The sequence below is a fragment of the Diadema antillarum genome, unplaced genomic scaffold, assembly GCF_040938485.1.
Source record: "Diadema antillarum isolate AM-2024a unplaced genomic scaffold, OU_Dant_1.0 seq00000730_RagTag, whole genome shotgun sequence".
In the NCBI taxonomy this organism is placed as follows: Eukaryota; Metazoa; Echinodermata; class Echinoidea; order Diadematoida; family Diadematidae; genus Diadema; species Diadema antillarum.
This window is the reverse complement of record NW_027271631.1, coordinates 341,469-363,935: the sequence shown is the minus strand read 5'-3', so window position 1 is coordinate 363,935 and position 22,467 is coordinate 341,469. Positions and strand designations below refer to the sequence as shown.

The 22,467-nt window shown below is 38.7% G+C and overlaps 1 protein-coding gene across 1 annotated transcript in view; it reads left to right on the top strand.

Moving 5' to 3' along the window:
* Positions 1 to 21,390, top strand: part of LOC139738210 (nephrin-like) — a 35,525-nt gene extending 14,135 nt beyond the window's left edge. The window contains exons 7-18 of the mRNA XM_071648867.1: positions 635 to 838; positions 1,497 to 1,784; positions 2,510 to 2,821; positions 3,522 to 3,683; positions 5,265 to 5,390; positions 6,138 to 6,158; positions 7,667 to 7,891; positions 9,210 to 9,410; positions 12,770 to 12,782; positions 14,049 to 14,119; positions 19,316 to 19,380; positions 20,097 to 21,390. Of these exons, the coding sequence (XP_071504968.1) occupies positions 635 to 838; positions 1,497 to 1,784; positions 2,510 to 2,821; positions 3,522 to 3,683; positions 5,265 to 5,390; positions 6,138 to 6,158; positions 7,667 to 7,891; positions 9,210 to 9,410; positions 12,770 to 12,782; positions 14,049 to 14,119; positions 19,316 to 19,380; positions 20,097 to 20,336 (1,928 nt within the window). The 3' untranslated portion in view covers positions 20,337 to 21,390. The remainder of the gene's footprint in view (positions 1 to 634; positions 839 to 1,496; positions 1,785 to 2,509; positions 2,822 to 3,521; positions 3,684 to 5,264; positions 5,391 to 6,137; positions 6,159 to 7,666; positions 7,892 to 9,209; positions 9,411 to 12,769; positions 12,783 to 14,048; positions 14,120 to 19,315; positions 19,381 to 20,096) is intronic.
* The last annotated feature ends 1,077 nt before the right edge of the window (positions 21,391 to 22,467 follow it).

The window sequence follows — 22,467 nt, the reverse complement described above, 5'->3', positions numbered from 1 at the left end:
ACAGAATTGTGTCTTAAATTGGGCTGCCTTCTTGTTTTACAGTGAGGAAAGGGAGCAATTTCTTGTGATTTCAAACTTGAGAAATGCAAAATACATTTTCTCAGCTCTTTCAAAGAATGAGAGCCTGAATAAGGTTGATTGTAGACAGTTTGTTTTTTGTGTGTAAATTTGATATGACATTTTCTTGCTCTTGTGAAGTACCACACAGAGAAGTTGATACAGATTATGCAACTCTGAAAGCAGTAATGAAACTGATTATGCTGATTATTGATACAATGAAATGATAATATCATATTCATGCAACTGCTGTTTACGTCTACCACATCTGCTAATTCTACTTTTATGACCATGGTGATGATGAAAATGAAAATAATAATGATAATGAGAGGAAGAATGCTGGTAATATTATTGAATCATAAAAGTTCTACTGATATTGATATGATTATTATCATCATTTTTGTGATTATTCCTGAGGATAATATTGATGATTTATAGTAATAATGATAATAATGCTACCACAATAAATGTATTCAAGGAATAGATGTAATTTTTTGCTGTAGGACATTCTGATTGATGTTTGAAGGATACAATCATGACCTTTCTCCTATGTTTCCTATGATTATCGACCGTGTAGGTACCACCACAATTGATGATGCTGACGCCTACCAGACACACTTTGAGGAAAATACCGCCCCCATGGGGCAGAAGACAACACTGAGCTACATGAGGAACTTCACCAGGGCTGACTATGGGCAGAGCTTCCGCTGCTGTGCTACCACTACCCCAACCTGCCCTACAGCCACGGTGTGCTCGGAGGAATGTTTGCCAGACATACAGTGTGAGTATCAATGGAACAGCAGCATTTCTCCAAGTCTCAAGATTTTTTTTTTTTTGTTTCAGCCTCTCTCTTTTTCTATCTCTTTCTCTCTCTCCTTCCTTCTCTCTCCCTCTCCTCCTTTTAATACTATATGTCTCCATCTCCCATTTATCCTTCATTCCTTATCTCTCCCTCTCTCTGTTTATCTCTTTTTTTTCATCTTCATCCCTCTTTATCTCACTTTTTCTCACCCATTTCATTCTACATCTCTCCCCCTCCCTCTCTTTCCTTCCTTCTCCTATCTCCTCTTTAACTCTTTCTCTCCCTCTCCTAGTCATCCTGTTCATTTCATCATGCCATCTTCCTCTTTCCATCTTTCTGCTTCATCTCTTCTATCACTGGAATCTTTTTCTAGTGCAGAGCTGCCAGGTCTCCCAGAGTCTGCAGGAGTCTCCCTGAAAATGTCAAAATCTGTTCATGTCTGAATAAGAGAAAAAATATTAAAATCTCCCTGATTTGGGAATTATTTTCACCCATTGAAATGCATGTAACACACAGATATCTCCCTGATTGCTGTGTTGAATCTCCCAGATTTGGATGTGGGAATGTTGGCAGACCTGCTCGTGTGATATGTTTGGTAACACAATTTTTGCATATTGTCAATCATTTCCTTCTTCAGATCCACCGACCGTGCCGCTCCTCATCCGAAACCAGAGCGACCGTTTCATCCAGGAGGGCACCGAGGATTTCGAGATCACCTGTCAAGCCGATGGCAACCCCAAGCCGGGCCTGGTCTGGATCAAGGCCGACAACCCTGGTCTAATGCTTGATCAGTTTACCAAGGAGGATGGCTCCCAGGCCCTGCGGTTCCAGCGGGTGCGGCGATCTCACACCGGTATCTACCGATGCCTCGCTGACAATGGCATTGCCCCATCCACCATGAACGAAGAGCAGCTGATTGTTGACTGTGAGTAATACCCTTATGTAGTGGACATGTAACCCAGATTTAGCACTGGTCTTTTGTGTGTGTGTGTGTGTGTGTGTGTGTGTGTGTGTGTTTGTTTTCTTCTCTGTCACAGCAAAAGGTTTCTTTGGCTGAGATGTTGTTGATATGAAAAGCAGAAACCTTTTGCTTTTGTATGGACTGGAATGCCAGAAATGCCATAGAGCTGGCAGCAAGACAGCCTTTAAGGAGCAGTTGTGTGTTTTGAGCGCCAATTGGCAGAGAAAACCCCATAGCATTGCATGCACTGTCCATAGTCCCTGGCATAACAAGGGTTAAGGATAATGTTATACAACCCGTTGTAAGTACAGTCACCTTTTCTATATGTGCCTTGTCGTGATCCCCAGTCAGTTGTGATTTTATGAGGCATTTTATTGTGAGTCAGTTGTTTGTAGTCATGGTTACAACCTGAAGTGAGTGTTGTTTACTATTTCCTTGTATGACAATCAGGGTTGTCAAGTAGTCATACAGACATTATGATCATCTGACAGTCACTCCATTTACTTAACCCGTTGAGGATGAGCGCATTTCGCTACAACATATTTCTCATAGACCCTTGCCCGAGTATACTTGGGACTCGTTTTTCAACGGGTTAAAGGCAAGCTGTACTCTTGTTGAAATAAAAACAAAAAGAATAAAACAATTTTAAGTTAAATGTATTTATTTTATCATTCTTTCATTTCAAATAGTTCCTCCAACCATATTGAACAAGGCTGACAATCGCTCAACAGCCAATGAGGGCTCCGCAGTTACCTTGAAGTGCGTTGCCGAGGGCAACCCCAGCTTCACCATCTCCTGGAGTCGCCACGGCAACCACTCCACGGACCTCTGGGAGCGGGCCACGGAGGAGTCGGTGGAAGATAATACCGACTACAAGAGTGTCATCACCAGCACGCTGACCATCGAGGACGTCCAGCCAAAACTTGACCACGGCAATTACGAGTGCACGGCGAGCAACCCGCAGGGAAATGACTCCTTCATCATCACGCTGAGTGGAACTTGTAAGTTATCCTACTATTAAACATCTCTGGCTTTTCAAAGATGTATTCGGCCTGATACTAGGGAATGATTTTTCTTATGATTGCTGTATATGCTTTGTACTGGACTGTACTGCCATCAGTGAAAAGATAATCCATTTTAAGTTTAGATGAAGTGATTGACCACAAAATGAGTTAACTCCAATATTGGTAATCTGAGATATTTGCAATGAAAGCTGCTAAGATACAAACAAAATAACAAGAAAATATCTGAAATCTTTTAATGAAACTTCAAGAATATCCCAAGTTATATAACAAGTGAGGTATTACTGGAAAATTTTTAATTTTGTTTGATCTGATGATGGACTCACTTTGAAATGTTTGAAATGGCACTTTACGATTAGGACCATTTTTGCGATCAAACTATTCATGTAGAAAGGATTCCGCTATTCTTTCTTCAACTGGGTTGTCATTGTTGTTTTATTCATCATTTCATTACTCTCAGTGTAGAGAGGTACTGTTTGCACAGTTGTGACAAGCAATACTTATATCCCGTTCTACAGGCTATTTGAGCATGGTACTTGACAGATGTGGAGATATCTTTGACCCATTTTCTATATTTTGAGCATACAGTTTAATTTGATGTGCACAATGGCAGTAATTAGATAACTTACCAGCTAGTTCACCTCAAGGACCACATCACCCTTGATTCTCCTCCCCACAGCCAAACCGGAAGCCCCATCTCATCTCAGGGTCAACATGTCGGAGACGACTGCCGATTCCATCCCGGTTGCCTGGCAACCAGGCTTTGACGGAGGGGAAGCGCAAAGTTTCATCGTCAAATACTGCACGAACGAGAGTACCCCACAATGCGAGGAGATGTTCGGTGCGTTGCTACCATAAACAAAACAAACAAAATACTAAAGTTGATAAAATATGATCATGATGATGGCTTTCAGGGAACAATGAGACTCTAACATTTTCTGTCAATGTTTGAATTTGAATGTGAAGAAGATAATGGTCCAGGGGTTTGCATGATTAAGTGTGAATTGGTGGGTCTGCTAATTGGAGCACACATTGATATACACAGTGCAGAGGAAATGAAGTCAGTCAATGGGTTACTGGTATACACAAATGGGAAAGTCTGCTGCAAAAAATCATACACAAATATCTCTTAAAGGACAAGTTCACCTTCATAGACATGTGGGTTGCGTGAATGCAGCAATATTAGTAGAACACATCAGTGAGAGTTTGAGCAAAACCGGACAATCCGTTACAAAGTTATGAATTTTTGAAGTTTCTGCTCAGTCATGGCTGGATGAAAAGACTACTATAGCTTGTGATGTCACATGAGTACAACGATATAAAGAAAGAATAAAGAAAATTCAGCATATTTCCATTTTTCTCGCATAACAAAAGAACACTCGACTTCTCTCTTTCAGAAGGCAGGGGGAATAATATTACCCTTAACATACGTCAGTAGCAAGTAGAAGAAATGTGCACTTTATTCAAAAAGTAAAGTTTTGTGAAATTCTCTTTTTATTTTCCTTCATTAGTTGTACGCATGTGACATCATACCCTGTAGTAGTCTTCTCTTCCAGCAGTGACTGCGCAGATACTTAAAATATTCATAACTTTTGAACGGATTGTCCGATTTTCCTCAAACTTTCACTGATGTGTTCTACTAATATTGCTGCATTCTCTCAATCCTTATGTATATGAACGTGGACTTGTCCTTTAAATTTAGGATTGCCAATTAAGTTTCCCAGATTCTGCAAAACGCTATCTGAAAGATTGGACATGAAGCTGTTTCTATAAGATAGAATATACAAACATTCTTTTTTTTTTGTTAACTCGTTCCATACCAAATTCTGAAATCCCCATAGACTTAATACACAGGCCACCAGGTTTCCGTATGGAACGGGTTAACATCAGGGCTTTAATTTCAGAAGCATGTCACACACAAATATCTCCCTTATACCTCTTTGGGACCTCTGTCATTTTGATTTGTGATTGTTGTCAGGCGGGCTTGAACTCTGTCAAGGCAACAGGAGTTTTAGCCTTTACCATGCATTATATGCTACTTGGCACTGTTGTGTTCATGTCATTGTTTGTGAAAAGAGATCACCTAATCTCCTTTAATCCCTTTTTGTCATCGTGGCCTTTCTGTTGAGGCATTGTTAGAGGCATTGTGAGCTGCCTAGCTTCCATTATGGTCTGTGATGCACTACATGTGTATAACTATTTGAAGTGTCATTAGAACACTTGCAAAAAAATGGAAAGTTATACAGTTTTTTTTTTTTTTAATGCAACTTTTGAAATAAAATTCTTCACCTGCCCCCCCCCCCCCCCCCCAATTCGAATAGATATATGAAACTTGTAAGTGTACCTGTTTGGGGACAGGATGCAATCTAATGAAGTTTCTTAAATATATGTTGAAAAATGGCATAAATGTCTCTTTTTGCAGGTATTAGAGAGAATGGATACGTCATTGAACCGCTAGAGGCGTTCACACGGTACATCATTTCAGTGTCGGCAGAAAACAGTAATGGTAGAAGTACAGAGAGTGCTGAAGTGCTGGCTTCAACAGCCCGTGAGTATTTTGGTTTTACCCTTTCCAGAGATCTACACAAATATTCATTGTAAAATTTGTTGGACAATATGTTGTAAAACTGCTGATCAGAGCCAGATATCCCCTCAGTCACATGGTGTGAAAGGCTTTCAGACATCTTGGTTCATTGATATCTGTGTGTGTGAAGCAAACTTGGTTTGAAATACATCTGTATGAATCCTTGTGTGAACTTTAATGTGACTGACTGCAGATTGACATGTGTGACTTTAAAGGTGCCAGTTTCATCTAATCCCATTTTTTTTTATAGAAAGCACACATTTTTGCACTTGTCAATTAACTTTGCATTCGGTCGGAGTAAGATGAATTTTCCAAGTTTTGAATTCCATGGGAATCGACACATAATATAACTAGCAAAAATATACATGTGCTTTTATTTTTGTGTGAGTTCCTTGTCACACAAAATGTGTGAAAATACCTTCACCACAAAAATGTCTACCTTTTTAGTGTGTGAAATACACATTTGTAGAGAAAGTGAGCACTGGGTTTCCTATCATATGAAGTTCTTTAAAAAGATAATGATTCATTATGAGTCTCTATGATGCCATTGAGATTTTGAGAACAAAGCCATGTGCATGAACCATCTTTGTATTTTGTTTGTCAGTAGAGTGGCATATGAAACAGACACAAAGTGCGTAAAGTAGCCATCCACTTATTGTTGTTTACCATGTGTTTATCTCATTGTCCTTTTTTCTTATTCCTTTCTTTCAGCATCAATACCAAGTGTCTATGGTAAGTTGGATAAAAGTGTACTGGACCCACATTGAAAACAGACAAACAAACAAACACACCTATATAAAATGCACATTTAACAAGAATATCATACCGCTTCATGACTATTAGACATTTAGATGTTATAATCGACATTGAATTGAAGGAGATTGATCATTTTAAATGTTTTGCATATTTCCACAGAACAGTGATACCACTAGCAATCACATACAACTTTTTACATCATGTACAGTGTAAGAATGCACAATGTGTGAAGATCATAGGTAATCATGATGTTTTCATCTTACAATTTATCTGTCAGGTTATATAACAAAAAAAAAAAAAGGTCAACATACTTTTGGATGATTACCACAAACATTGCATCATCTACTTCCCAAACGTGTATGTGCAATCTTTAAACAGGTCATCATTCATTGGCATGAAATATTTTTTAACCATGTTCTGTAGCATCTGATTCAAAACCTAGATTTACCAATGTGAATTATTCAGCTGTACGTAAATGAGAAGGAAAAAGAGGTGACCATATCAAAAAAAAATCTAAAGTGATGATTTCGCATCTTTCACCAGCATCTTGATATGTTTAGTGCTAAACATAGACTTCCCAATCATTCTGAATTTCGACGAAAGAATCTGAATTTGACCATTCGCAGCTCTTATTTCCATTGGAGTTTCCTATTTCTCTTGATAACTTCACTACCTGTACACAATTCTATGGGAAGTGCTCTTTCTTTGATACTTTGTAGCCAATTTCCTATTTTTTCCAGTGAGAAAGGCTGAGAGGTCTGAAAGCAGCACTTCACATCAAACAGTTATTGATCTTTATAGTTGACTTCAATGCAATGTTTCATTCAAGATGTATTTCAACTCTTTATGTGCCACGTTCGCTCGATCGACTCAGTCGACGGCGTGCCAACTTCGCATATTCGCATATATACAAAAACCACCCAAACCAATCCATAAATCGCCAAATGGTGCAGTACAATAAAAGCGTTTCTCGTGCTTCTGTTCCTCTCACATATACACTCGTGTAGCTTGCATTTTATGCTGTGATTGACTATCAAGTCGTGTTCCCTACTGGATTTACGTATGAATTCTAAGTTTCTGTCACTGTTTTGTGTGCAAACGTCATGCCTTTACAGTAATTTAGCTACATGTACAAGTCATTTGAAAGAAAAACAATCATAGATCTGTCATACAATTTACATCAAAAGCAAAGCTAGACATTTTCTCTACAACTTTACTCACTATGCGTCCAGCTTAACATAAGTCTATAAAAGTAAAATATATTGGAAAAACAGATGTTTTCTCAAAGCATGACAACATTTGTGTCTCAGAATAATGTGGCACACAGGGGGTTTCCACCATGGCACATAAAGAGTTAAGTATTCATATCAAGAAATGATGATGCAGCTTGAACCTAGAAGGGAACTTGTTTTTGTTTTGTTTTTTGTTTTTGTTTTTTTTTAAGCCACATTTGTGTTTTGATGCACCCTTGTTTTGTGCTCCAGGTGTGATTGTGTCCAATGAAAATGGGGTCGTATCATTGAACACCGACCCAAGCACGGAAATTCCCGAAGAGCTGTGCTTTAAGGTTGAGATTCCCGCAGACGGACAGTGCAACCCGAAGAGCGCCTGCCTAGAGCCGGGGGTCAAAGTTCAGAAACGCAGCGACCAGCCCGTCACTGTGGTCACCTATGGGAGAGGGTTGTGCAGTATTGTGGAGCGTGTCGAAGGTATCCATCCCTTTAATACTGTTCTTCATTCACCAATAGACAGCTAGACTGTTTTCTTTATAACTAATTAACAAATTCTTCTTCATCAACTTGAATAAGTGGATATCATTCAGTGTCTGAGTAACATCCATGATAAAAAAAATAAATGAAAAAATTGGGTATACATGTACTTAGGTGGGACTTTTGTCCATAATCATATGTGCTCATGATTTCTTTATCATGGTTATTACTCACACACTGAATAATCAGCGCTCATTTACAGAGATGAAGTGCAACTTGTCAATTAGCTGCAATAAAAGCATCTTGATGCAAGAATAAATAATTTGCTTGGACTGTTTTCTGTGCAAGTCAATGCTGATGTGTGGAAACTACTTGTCAGTGTATGGAGATTACCCCATGTCCCTATTCCCTACTGTGTCACTATAGCCATCCATTTGGACTAAGGCGTACAATTGACAACCTGAATATCAGAACGACCCAAGTCCAATTTTTCGCCAAATTCAGTTTGACATGGGAAATTGTAGCTTATGCATGGACTCATCTTGTGTATTAATGATAGATCCTAATAACCCCGGAAGTGCCTGAAAAAAAATGAGTTAAATCTTATATGAATGTAAGAATGAAGGACTTGGGTCATTCTTACATTCATATTATAGCGCCCTCTCTCGTCCTCTCATCTCTGTAGCAGAATATCATGTATATGAATCAAAGAACGACCCAAGTCCATCACACAAAATGGCCTCTCCACAACTAATGTAAATGTTAATTGCCATAATAATATATGTTCTAATTTGCATATACAATGTTGCCTTCCCATCACAGTTAGATAGAATATTATTGGACAAATAAAAAAGATATGAAGTTTTTTTAAGTTTACTCGAAATGGTCTTCCATGGACTTGGGTCGTTCTTATATTCAGGTCTTCAATTGTACTACTACACGTGGTGAAGTTTAGGTGGACTAACGAATGCTGATGAAAAATCTTGGCAAGATAAGCGGCGTGCCTGGCCTCAGAAATGGTTCAGATAGAAATACACAGCTGGCAGATGAGATATTTGCAGCTTGCATCAGCATGAACTTTTGCGATAGCTGCAGAAACAATACCTCAATCTTTCACTTATCTGTAGTAGTGAGGATTTTATCTTTTATGGTCATGGTATTGTGTAACTACAAACATTACTAGAAATAGAAGGGTGCTTATTCCTTGACCTTTCTAGAAATCGGCTGCCATAGTGGATAAGTGAGTAAATTTGCCCCTCCAGTTTCTCATCTTGGTCATGCACCTGTTTTCTGCCTTCCTCTGGACTTTCCTCTCCAGTGGCTAAACTTGCTGACAAGCCAACGGCGGATTCCACGATGACCGCCGCCATCGCCGGGGTGGTGGTGTTTGTCGCCATCATCGTCATCGTCGTCCTCGTTGTCGTCCGGAGGCAGCATGAGCGGAAGCAAAAAGGTGAGATCAAGCGATTTCACCCCTTTGTGGCGGATGATGAGACTGGGTTTCTGCAAGCGGAGCAGAGTAAGTTAGGCGTGGCTCTCGGCCCGAGCCTCTTCCAATGATCACCACGTTTACCTTGTAGCTGCCACGCCCTTCGCTCATCATCTACCACACAACCACCAGTCACATTGCCATGCCCTCTTTTGCAAACCCTCCTACAAGATGTCATCCAAAGATGACACTTGTTTCTTAAGGTCTTAGGTGGAACCACTCATACGGTTGCTCCTTAGGATTAACTTGTATTTTTCATTTCCTTTGAAGATGTGATTATTTTGTCCTCTTACTTCACTTTGAGAGATATTTGTCATCAAAGAAAGCATTTATCCAGCAAGTAATGCTCATGGATTGCCAGCTGTTATGACATTTTAAACTGGAATCAGAATCATTTCCTTGGAAGCCTCCTATAATGCTTTAAAAAAAAAAGCATCAAAGAGGATACTCGATTATGATAGTTATTTTCATGTGACACCCTTTTCAGAATCTGTTATGGCTGACAGTATTTGCCAAGTAAGTTAATTGTAGGGAAATTAAACAGGTTTTCAAAGGTTCAATGTATGGCAAAGGATACAAAAGGGGTAAGGATCTTTCATATTCGCAGTGTAAACTCTCATGGTCCTTTGCAAATGAGGGTCACTTCGTATAACCCACACAACCACATCAGCATCACAGCATGCCTACATGCTTACATGCACAATGATATTTACACTACATACATAAATTGACTCGTCGGAATGGACCAAGGCCAGTACTAGTGCATTTTAATAGGGGTCAGGAGAAATTTAGGATACCACGCAAGGTAATTAGTTTAAATCTTTGGAATATTGGGCACCACACCTTTATACCTTTTTTTTTTTTTTTGCTTCTTCTTTTTTTTTTTTCATCTACAATGCATATGACTTGAGGAACCCACACATAATGTATTGTATGCATTTCAAGGGTGTGTACAGTTCTGGTCGAGGTGAAGATTTAGCTTTTAACGTTTTGTGAGATATTCAGAAACCACTCTATGAGATGTGAAAGAGCATGCAGTTCTAAGGGGTATCAAAAGTTTATTCGATGAAAATCGGTTTTGAAATGGCTGAGATATTCAAAAACAAGGTGAAACAAAGAGATACTAATAAAGTTGGGGCATGTCGCCTTTTATTATTAGCACTTTTTTGGATATCTCAGCCATTTGAAAACCAATTTTAATCAAATAATCGTTGAATCCTTCTTAAAATTAGATGCTCTTTCATATTTCATAAGAGGCTATTCATTATCTCACTTAGGAATGTTCAAAACATGAATCCTTACCTCAACCAGTACTTTACAGTCCCTTTAAGCTAAATTTCCCTTTGATGAATAGAGTAAAGCCAGAGGATCTTTCATCATTCTGTAGGATGTATGTCAGACCACCTATATCTTATATACATGTAGTAAAGTGACCTGCTTTATGGTGTGGGACTGCACTTCAATCCTCTTCACAAATGACCAAAGATTGATGAAAGCGATGTTTCAGTGACATCTACCTACAGTACAGAGATCACCTATATAATTGTTTTGTATGCAATTAAAATTCAGCGGTATATGTCATCTCATGATTGAACAGTTCCTGATTATGCATGACCCTGTCTGCTCTGCACATACTGCATGTACTGTGTATTGTGCCTTTCTGCTTGGATCAGATAAGGACGTAAAAATGATACTGGACACATTGACAGCTGCTGAGTCCATGCAGAATGAGACCGTACTGGAAAATGTCTTGCAATTCACCGTCACAACTTGTCACAATGTGAATGCACCACACAATAATGCATTTCTGTATCAATCATCATCACTTTCATTAGACGCACATCATATTCAGCTGAGTAGGCAGGTATAGCAATCCATCAGTTGTAGCATGTGACACATGTACAATGTTTGATCACATTGCTGTGTATACAGTGTTATGTTATGTGCAGTTTAAGATTGAAAGAGAAAAGAGGACAACAGGGGGTACTTTGCGCTCCTTTCGGGACAAGAACAGCTGCTCTTTGTGTCAATGGTATCAAGGCTTTACCCCTGAATGATGAATATTTGCCATTCTATCCCCCCCCCCCAAAAAAAAGCACATGAAAACGCATTCTTAGTGATTCTTCTTCTCAATGGGAATGTCAGACTACAGCAGAAAGAAAAAAGTGATATTTTGTGGTTGTGTTGTACAGGTGAAAGTGTCATACACTTGTTAGGTTGAGGCTTATTTTCCTTCTTTTTTTTTTCTTTCTCATTTACAACCACCTAATGCAGTAGATGATTTGTGGTTTTGGAGTGTAAAGTGAGTTTCCTGTGTAATGGCACACCCTGCATTTTAACCCGTTGACGACAAGTCCAGAATGTACTTTTGTTGAAGTCTATGGGAAATGCGTGTTGTAGCAAAATCAAACTGTCCTCAACGGGTTGACAGATTGCTCTTGCTACAACACGCATTTCCCATAGACACCTGCCCGAGCATACTCAGGACTCGTCTTCAACGGGTTAATGTAGAGACACAGTAGATATGTAGAATCCTTGAGTCAGTGTAAATATCCGATCTACCGGACGGTGCGGCTGATCTCTAATGTGAGGTCATAGATCCTTCCTCAGGAAACTGTCAGTCTCTTGCAAGCCATTCTACTTTCATATGGGCTTGGTACAGTGATCTGGTTCATGTGCATGACGAATAGATGCTAGCGAGTCATTGGCTAAGCAAACATTCTTATTCTGATTTGTGCCTCTTTAAAGAAACATGGTTCAATATGGGGAATAGATTTGTTTGCATTGCACACTCCTGAAGGGCTCATTGCTAGCATCACCCTCGTAAAAAGTAAAAATTAGGATTTGAATTATGAAAATCCCTAAATTGTATCACTACTTTTAACATGTCAGTCGATACCAGTATTAGGTCTAATTTTTTTTTAAGTACTCTGTGATTTTTTTTGTTTTGATTTTAGTTTATAATACTTCTTTTTATTTGCATGAAGCCCATCTCTATCAATATGAATTGGTTTCAAAATACATAGCTTCAGAAGGCAACCTCCACTATTTAAGGCAGAACTTTCATGTGCAGAAGTTTTCCCCAAAAAGCAAAGAAAAATAGGCATACCAATCTTCGTGCAAATAAGTATGAAAACAATTCATTGTTAATGTAACTTTTGTTTCCTATTTTCAATGATTGCATTTTGTGCAGCAGGACTTCAAATCGTGATACCGTGATAAAATATTACATGAGGCATATATCAGTATGTTTACACCTACATGTACACAATTTGTAGGATCCCAAGAGGCTGAATAAGTCCTACCTAATGTATTTTTCTTGAATCTGTACATGCCTTTCTAACAGCAAACTCTTTTTTATCTTCTTTGCATTTCTTTCGTTACAACAGGTTCATCATTAAGGTGAGTGTGACATATTTCTTTCTGGTGATAAGTTTCACCGATACTTTACAGTTTATCGTTGATACATCTGTGGATATGAAATGTTAACATCATTATAAAATAGGATTTTCTGAGAATTTTCTGATATTTTTTTTTTCCAGTTGAAAAAAAAATACTGGAAGCTTACCTTATCCCTTTTCTTGTGCTCTTATATATTTTGTATTATCCAATAAGGCATCCTCAGTGCAATGTCTTATTGATACCCAAATTTTATAATGTAATAGAAATGCTTCAAATAATAGTATTCTGCATGAATATTCAGCTGGAATGGAAATCAATGAAATAATGCATGAATAAAGCTTTGGCACAATTCTTTCATACCATTCTTTACTCCCTGATTGGTACACATACACTGGAGAGCTAGCTTTTGTTGCTGATTGGAACACAGGTCTGAAAAGTATTTGTCAATCAGAGGCCAGATTACCTACCCCCTATATTTGTTAATTATTGGGATTACCTAATCCCCCAGGCTACTAATCTCTTGTTGTGTCACCATGTCCTTCCTGATAGACTGAGAGGTGCATTGTTATACCTGAGTGGGTTCTGATCTACAACTAGGCTAAAAGTTTGAATTAAATGCTGTAAAAAAGAAATAAAGTTAAAAAAAAGACATATTCACACACAAAAAAAGGGGGGGGGGGGGGAATCCAACAGTTAGCCCAGTGTCATACAGGCATCAGTACAACCCAAATTTGCAGTTTTCTTAAATGTAATGTGGGTTGTTTTTTGTGAGGTTTTTTTTTTTTTGCAAAAAAGGGGGGGGGGGGGGGGAATCCAACAGTTAGCCCAGTGTCATACAGGCATCAGTACAACCCAAATTTGAAGTTTTCTTAAATGTAATGTGGGTTGTTTTTTGTGAGGTTTTTTTTTTTGCAAAAAAGGGGGGGGGGGGGGGGAATCCAACAGTTAGCCCAGTGTCATACAGGCATCAGTACAACCCAAATTTGCAGTTTTCTTAAATGTAATGTGGGTTGTTTTTTGTGAGGTTTTTTTTTTTTTTTTGCAAAAAAGGGGGGGGGGGGGGGGGAATCCAACAGTTAGCCCAGTGTCATACAGGCATCAGTACAACCAAAATTTGAAGTTTTCTTAAATGCAATGTGGGTTGTTTTTTGTGAGGTTTTTTTGTGTGTATGTGTGTGTGTTTGTTTGTTTTTTTCTGCACATGGTGGGTGGCTGACAATTGTACATGAAACCTTTATTAATCTAACTCTTCCTTCCTTTCGACAGGGGAGGAGCTGGAGGCAAACCCAATAAAAATGGTCAGATGAAGGCATTCCAAAGTGGTGGGTACTGTGCATGTACGTGTCGCCTTTCTCTTCATTCTCTTTCTATGGTAGCTGTAGACTTACCCTTCTAGTGATTGCTGGCTGTTTTAATCATGTTTACATCGTAATCCATGGTGTCTATGCTACATGTATATTCCTCTAAAGTATTGAATGATTTGTCGTTTCGTTTCATAACCCATGTACAGCAAGTGTATGATTTATAACATAATACAAACTGTATGTGAATATCCCGTATTGATATGTTGTTAATATTGTAGTGATTGCGTTTCTGTGTGTTTGGAAAAGGTAGTGCTTTTTCTCACAGTATCAAGCCGTGGGTTTCTTGTATTTAGTCATTTTATGCTTTGAAGATGATTAAACACTTACTCAAATCAGTACACATATAAAATTTAACACTTTTCTTCTTTAAAACTTGTCACAGATTTAGAGGTGTGAATGTAGGAATATGTAATGCCCTTTAACCCATGACGACAAGCTGATTTTGCTATAACACTCATTTACCATAGACACCCACCAAAGTATACTGGGGATATACTCTTCAAAGGGTTAAACAGCGGTATGATGACTGTGTACCTTATTGTAACAGAAGGCAAAGCTACCACAGTTTTTAACCTGTTGCTAAAGACGGGCTGATTTTGCTGCAACACACATTTCCCATAGACCCTTGCCCGAGTTTACTTGGGACTTGTTCTCAACGGGTTAAGGTGTGAATGGTGCATGGTTGTTATGCACTGAAATTTTATTCTCATAAAACTAGAGGTATTTAATAAAAGGCGATGTCACCACAGTTTTTAAGGTATGAGTGGGACATGCACAGGTTTATGGTTTACTGGATTTATTATTCTTAAAAACTTAGGAGGTACTAAATTTATGGGCTTCTCTTACCAATTCCCATGCTTTACATCAAATGGTGTATGGTTAGTGGAATGTCTGTTGGGATTTATGATGGATTCAGCGAAAAACAATGAAAGATTTAGGGCATAATGGGCCTGTTTGCCTTTCTGGCCTTTCCTGCATAAATACAAAGTGAACGTCTTGTTTTGATAGCCTTGAGCCTAGAGGAAGCTGACAAATAATGAGTGATTCATTTCCTTATGTTTCGATTGACTATTTGATATCATTCACAGGTAGAATCTTTATTGATTTGGTCGTCAAACACATGAACAGAAAGAATATGATTACAATGAGACAATATCACAGGTAATGTCATCTGACTAGTACCTCAAAATTCTAGATGCCCAGAAAAAATATACATGTTAGTCAATCAGACCTCTTGTCTGTCATTCAAACTTTGCGAAATGCACACAGAACATCCATGAATAATCCAGAGAATGTGCATGGAAACAGCAATAGTCTCCAGTTTTTCAACATTTGAGAGAAACAAAGTATCTTCTGAAGGATTCTTTATCTTTGGACAAAGGAATGATGCAGAAAAACCTTCATGATTGGAACAAAACATTGTAGGTGGTTTAGAGGATAGTTATTCTCGGGAAAGGTGAACAAAATGATCTTGAAGTAGCGCACAATGACAATGAATGTGGTATGATTATCACTCCAATCAAGTCACAGACACGCTGTTTTATCGACCTTGTAATTAGGTCACCACGTTATCTTATAGCAACAGGAAGGTAAGTTTCTGTGTCCAGTAAAAACAGAAACCAAAAACAGAATTTAGACTGAACAGGCAATAGAAAATGGAATGGAGTTATTTTCTTTCTCACAGCAAGGTCAGTGATAAGCTGAATCAAATAAACTCATGCCTAACCAAAAAATATCATCTTAGAAAAAAAATAATAAAAATCTTGTGATGTTTCAGGAGAGGACAACAAGGGACTTGAAATATGTGTTGTAGATCTTCCCTTCATTCATGTTTTGTTTTAGACTATTCTTCAATATATAAAGACAGTATACAAACTAAATGTTATGAGTGAATAATGCACTGCCTGTTTTATTTTGTATATGTATGATATCAAAGCTTGGACTAATAATGATGTAACCTATCGTAGTTTACTTATTATAATATCTCCATGTATATCCACATTCATGTTTGTATGCATGATTGTGCATCTGTTTTTTTGGTGTGTTTTTTTGTAAGTTACAATATGAATGACTCCGGCAGGCCTCCCAACCATTCAAAGTTTGGAGGAAGGAATGTGAATTTTGACCATTCACATTTTTTAAAAATAATAAGGCTTTCTTTTCTGTCTGGGTGATTTTACTACACACTCCTATGGGAAATTATCTTATCCTACTTTTGAACCAAATCATCCCAGTTTTTTTTAATCATCTTTTTTTCTTTTTTTTTGTAGTCAGAAAGGTTGGGAGGTCTGCTCCAGTTATACCCATTGTTGTCTACGTATCTATACATGTACCTAGTATGTTTTGTAGCATGCTAGTTTTTGGTTGTATAGTCACTAATATGTGCTATCTTCCCCCCTCCCTCCCTCCCCGTCGTAATCAGCCAATTAGCCTCAGTGTTGTTATTTCCTATCCCTCTGGAAACGTCACCCATTCATCCTGAGTTTCCTGTTTTTCCTCACATCAGCCGTGTAGCCCCCTGACCTCTCTACTCCCATTACCGATCCAGCCATGTTTCCTTGGTGTTTTTGGTTGTCATTGTTAGCTTTTATGCCATCCAGTGTTGATATTTGGCAATTCAGGACTTTACATAAAAACATGTGAACAAAGTCATGGTAAAATTAAGACTTGAGTGATTTTGCAGATGGTTGTTACAGTGACCTAATGAGGCACTGTGTTTATTTTGCAATAGTGGTAACCCCCCGGAAAATGATTGCTCCTTGGGCATCTAGCCAAGGATATAATTAAATGTGCTTGGGGGTTAGTTGTTAATTTGCCCAGAAAACTTCAAGGTCAGGGTTGTAGATGTCTGTCCTGTAGTGTTTCCTTTTTAAGGCAAAGATAAATAAAGTGCAAATTGATGGTTGTGAGATTCCTAGCATCATAGATATACACACAGTGAAAAGAGATACAAAAGAGAGACAGAGTAGCCAATTCTTACTGAATCTGCAGGAAGTTCCTGATGAAAACTAAGATTTATCTTTGCACCCTGATTATGAAATACAAAATCTCTTTACTCATATGATACAATTTTCCCTAATTGGGCTTCATGTGGTATACAAATATCTTCTCCATTGTACATGAAGTACTGAATCTCCCAGATTTTTGTACAGTTGAACCTCTCGTATCCGGTCAAGTCGGGACCGGGGCTCATCCGGATAAGGGATTTAGCCGGATACTGGAGACTCAATGCTTTATACATGTACATATACATACACATGTACTGATGTAGCCCATTGTAATACCACATGTAGTAATGTGTATACTGCAACCTTTTCATTGTTACATTTGGGGATGTTTGGGGTTGTTAAAATGTCTGAAGGTAAGCAATTTGGGAGGAAATTTGATGTAATGTATGTTAATCATGTTGGAAGTAATATGTAGTTCATGTGTGTTTGTGTAGGAGTTCTCAAGGAGTTGGGAATCCCCCTTTCCTCCCGTAATTATTTTTAAAAAAATCACAGCGAGATTGCGTCCATATAATAGAGAGATCCGGATAAAGGGAGGCCGGATAAGAGAGGTTCAACTGTATATGAATACTGTCAGCCTAAAACGACCGTAGATGTACTACATTTTAAAAAAAAAAATGAAAGCTAGACAGTATGACAGTGATGGTGTTCAAAGAGCTATGTGTTATTCACAAGTGTGCAATGACACATTGTCATGAACAGAAGAATACCATGGAATTAGTATGCCTTTTTATGCTATGAGTGCAAATTTGCACAGAAAACCCACAAGTATTACTCTATACACCGAGACCAGATTTTTTGAAACAAATAGACTTAGTTGTGAAACTCGTAGAGAGATTCCAGTACTAGGAACTGGATTCAGCTGAGATGTAAACCTTGAGCTGCTTGTCTGTCGAAGTCTTGCTTTTTTTCCTTGAAAAGCCCAAACAGGAAATGTTTAAATCCAATAATCTGATTGGCACCTTGGTAACATTGTATATTGTGCAAGTGACCAAGACTGAGACAGAAAGTAGTTCATTTCATCAAAAACATTGCCTCTAATCAATTTCCTGAACAACAAGCTAGGTCTAACACCATTTCAGAGTTTCGAGGAATATGACATTTCGTAGGGAGCAAACATTTTGAAGGTGTAATTGTTCTTCACGTAGCGAGGTACATTGTAGATCACAAAACAATTACATACTAAAATGTATACATATGAAGAGTTTGTTTACAAAAACCGATAAGTCCATATTTGCCAAATGGAGATATTTGCAATTTAAGGTCAAGAAAAATAAAGAGAATAATTTAAAAAAATTGTGCTTCTTTTGACCATAACTTCAAAAATGTGCCTTTATATGTAGTGACCAATATATCATTTACAAGGTATTATTTTGTACTTCAGAATCTTCAAAAATGGACTTATCGGGTTTTTGCGAACAAACTCTTTGTATAAAGACTTCAGATTTTGAGCTGCTGCTTTTCTAGCTGTGAATGCATTTCCCTGATGACAGTTGAAACCTTCAGGGAGGACCAACCCTGCCATACATTGCAAGAGATTACTGTCATTCAATCGCTTCAAACAGAACAGTTTCTTGCAAGTACCATATGTCCCCCAAAAAAAATTACAATGGGACCCTCCGCAATGATATCTTTAAAAATACTGAATCAATATAAATACAAATTCAGGGTATGAAACTATAGCTCATTGCCCATATCTAACAGAAAACCCCATCCGATTTGCTTCAGTGGTCAAAGAGAAATTAGGAATTTTGTAGAGGATGTCAGGAATCTCTTCCCTCCAAGTTCTGTCTATTGTATTCACATACAAGATCATTGAAGTCCTAAACTTGGAAGAATCAGACTCATGACATTTTTTACAACAATCCACATTTCTCTGTGACCACTGTACCAAATCGAATGGGGTTTTCTGCAAAATAGAGCTAAAATGTTTTATTTTAAGACTCTGAAGTAGCATTTAGACAATTTAATCATATTGGGTGTTATCAATGCGAAAATCTGATTGTAATTTTTTGGGGGACATACTGTAGACTTGTGTTTATCAGTTAAGACACAAATATTGATACTTCATTTGGAATTCAGTTTGAAAGGGAAATGAGTACTTTGTCAACATAGAGCAATACTTTTGTTGTAACAGTGTTTTGTTTTCATCCTCTTACAGATAACCCAGTTTATGATGTGGTTCCGAAAGAAGAAAATGGGACGTCAAAGCATGAAGGCAGAATTGTAAGAAGAATGCCTGAATATTTTTTTTTCTTTTTCTGTAATAATTATGTGTGCATGGTTTTTCTTTTCTTTCTGACCCTCTTTACAATTTTTGAGCTTCTTTTGACTATTCAAAAATGTTAGCTATATTTAGGTAGGTGTGCATGCTCTAGGTTGCAAAATAAGTTTTGTAATATCTGTCAAGTTGTAAGAGTTTGAACATGGGTATTTGAATCTCATAAGTTGTGTAATCCCAATTTAGCTGCGATGGGTAACCAAGGCTGATTGGACAGGTTATTTCACATAGAGCTAGTTATGAACTTGAAAAGAAGGTTTCACACCGGGTAGATTGTTTGTTGTTGTGTTTGTTTGTTTTTCCCCACCCCTTATCCTTATAGGCTCACATCAAGGCAAAGTAATAGAAGTTCTTGTTGTTTTATGCTCCTTTTTTTCTTTCAATTTATCCATTACATTGCTGAATCAAGAATGCTGATAATGGTGATAAGTAATAACGTTGATAATATGATAATGAAAGAAATGTAGCAGTAATAGCAGTAAGTGAGAATCATGGTATAATCACATGGAGAGACTTCAACCCTTCTATGCAAGGACTTCTGATGTTGTTTTGTGATGTTGTAACGATACATGTAATCACCACCTATGTGGTTTTCTGTGCCACATTCAAAGCACGCAATGGGTGAAAGTGTGTCTGTATCTGGTCACTCTTGTCCACTCAGGTCAGCGATGATGGTCTCATCTATGCCGAGGTGGCTCACAACAAACCTCACCCTGAGGGCAAGCCTCCCATCCGGACGGAGGACGCGACCATCTACGCCTCGCTGGACTTCAACAAGATGAAGGACGGGGAGGCGCCAATGGAGGTCAACGCCAACGAAGAAACGGCGCCACCGCCGGCCGAGAAGGATGCACTGATTTACGAAAATGTGACGCCGCAAGGTGCTCCAGATTCGCCGTGATAGTGAATCGTTTCGGTGATGATTCCATTTTGTTTCTACTTGCACTTCATTCGCCCAAAAGATGGAAGGAGTGCGCATTTCATTTTGTGAGAGGAGTAGGAAATGAGGAGGTGATGCTGAAAAGTTTGATTTCAGGTTGCAAAAATTGTATGTAAATTGTGTCTATTGATGTAATATATTTTCTATGCCAGGTATGTGGAACTACTACAAACTTGTATGTTAACAGAGGCTTTTAAGAAAAAGAGAGCTCTGTTCAAATAAGGCGACAAACTATTGTATATTGGCAACAGGAGAAAGTTATGTGGAATAACATGTGTAACTCATAGTAGGACTGAAGCTACAGATATGGTACTCACTGGTGTATTAACCACACTGTTGTATTTAACACACCCCCTTGGTTTGTTGCCATGGCATTTCATGTTTATAGTTCCATATGCTCTGGAGCTTGGGGGGAACAAGACGGTAACTTGCCATTTTTACTGCTGTAAGTGAGAATTATCATTTAATGATTTACCACCTGCACATGCCTCAGAATGCTACCTATCTGCACATCTGCTCTCAAATCAAAACAATGAGGATGAGCTACTGCTGTACAATAAACAGCAATTGTCTTTATGGGTGCAACACCAGTATTGTTGATGCATGTACTAAACCCACCCCCTATCATTAGGGTATTCCTTTGGCAAAAGAGTGAGGTTAATACACTGGTGAATTCAGAGATTTTGAAGCTTCACCAATGGAAGGATGTATGCTGTTAATCATGAAATGTGTAACGTCATTGTGAATACAAGAACACAATATTGTATCAAGCCTAAGAGAAAAAACAAAATGAAGAAGAAATACTCTACTTATCATTCCATCATCTGAAAAATACTACCTGGTATGTCTACGAAGGGAATTCTCAGTGTACACAATGTCTGTAGTGTTAGATGTCATATGTCTTCACAGTTAGGCGTAAACCAAAGAATGTCTTGATTGCTTATCAGCTGACAGTTTAATCACTGGGCTTCCACTCCCAGTGATATTGAGATACTCCTAGTGATATTAAGGCACTCCTGGTAATGTTTAGACACTCCTGGTGATGTTGAAACACTCTTGGTGATGTTGAGGCACTCCTGGTGACGTTGAGACACTCCGATCCTGGCGATGTTAAGACACTCCTGGTGATATTAAAGCACTCCTGGTAATATTTCGACACTCCTGGTGATGTTGACACACTCCTGGTGATGTTGAGGCACTCCTGGTGATGTTGAGACACTCCTGGTGGTATCGAGGTACTTCTGGTGATGTTGAGGCACTCCCGGTGATGTTGAGACATTCCTGGTGATGTCAAGACACTCCTGGTGATATTAAAGCACTCCTGGTAATGTTTCGACACTCCTGGTGACGTTGAAACACTCCTGGAGATGTTGAGGCACTCCCGGTGATGTTGAGACACTCCCGGTGATGTTGACTCACTCCTGGTGATGTAGAGGCACTCCCGGTGATGTTGAGACACTCCTGGTGGTATCGAGGTACTTCTGGTGATGTTGAGGCACTCCCGGTGATGTTGAGACATTCCTGGTGATGTCAAGACACTCCTGGTGATATTAAAGCTCTCCTGGTAATATTTCGACACTCCTGGTGATGTTGACACACTCCTGGTGATGTTGAGGCACTCCTGGTGATGTTGAGACACTCCTGGTGGTATCGAGGTACTTCTGGTGATGTTGAGGCACTCCCGGTGATGTTGAGGCACTCCTGGTGATGTCAAGACACTCCTGGTGATATTAAAGCACTCCTGGTAATATTTCGACACTCCTGGTGATGTTGAAACACTCCTGGAGATGTTGAGGCACTCCCGGTGATGTTGAGACACTTCTGGTGATGTTGACTCACTCCTGGTGATGTCGAGGCACTCCTGGTGATGTTGAGACATTCCTGGTGATGTCAAGACATTCCTGGTGATGTTGGGGCACTCCTGGTGATGTTGAGGCACTCCTGGTGATTTTGAGATACCAATGGTAATATTGAGATTTTCCTGGTGATGCGTAAACACGCCTGGTGATGTTGACACATTCCTGGCGATGTCGAGACATTCCTGGTGATGTTGAGGCACTCATGGTAATAATTGAGACGCTCCCGGTGATGT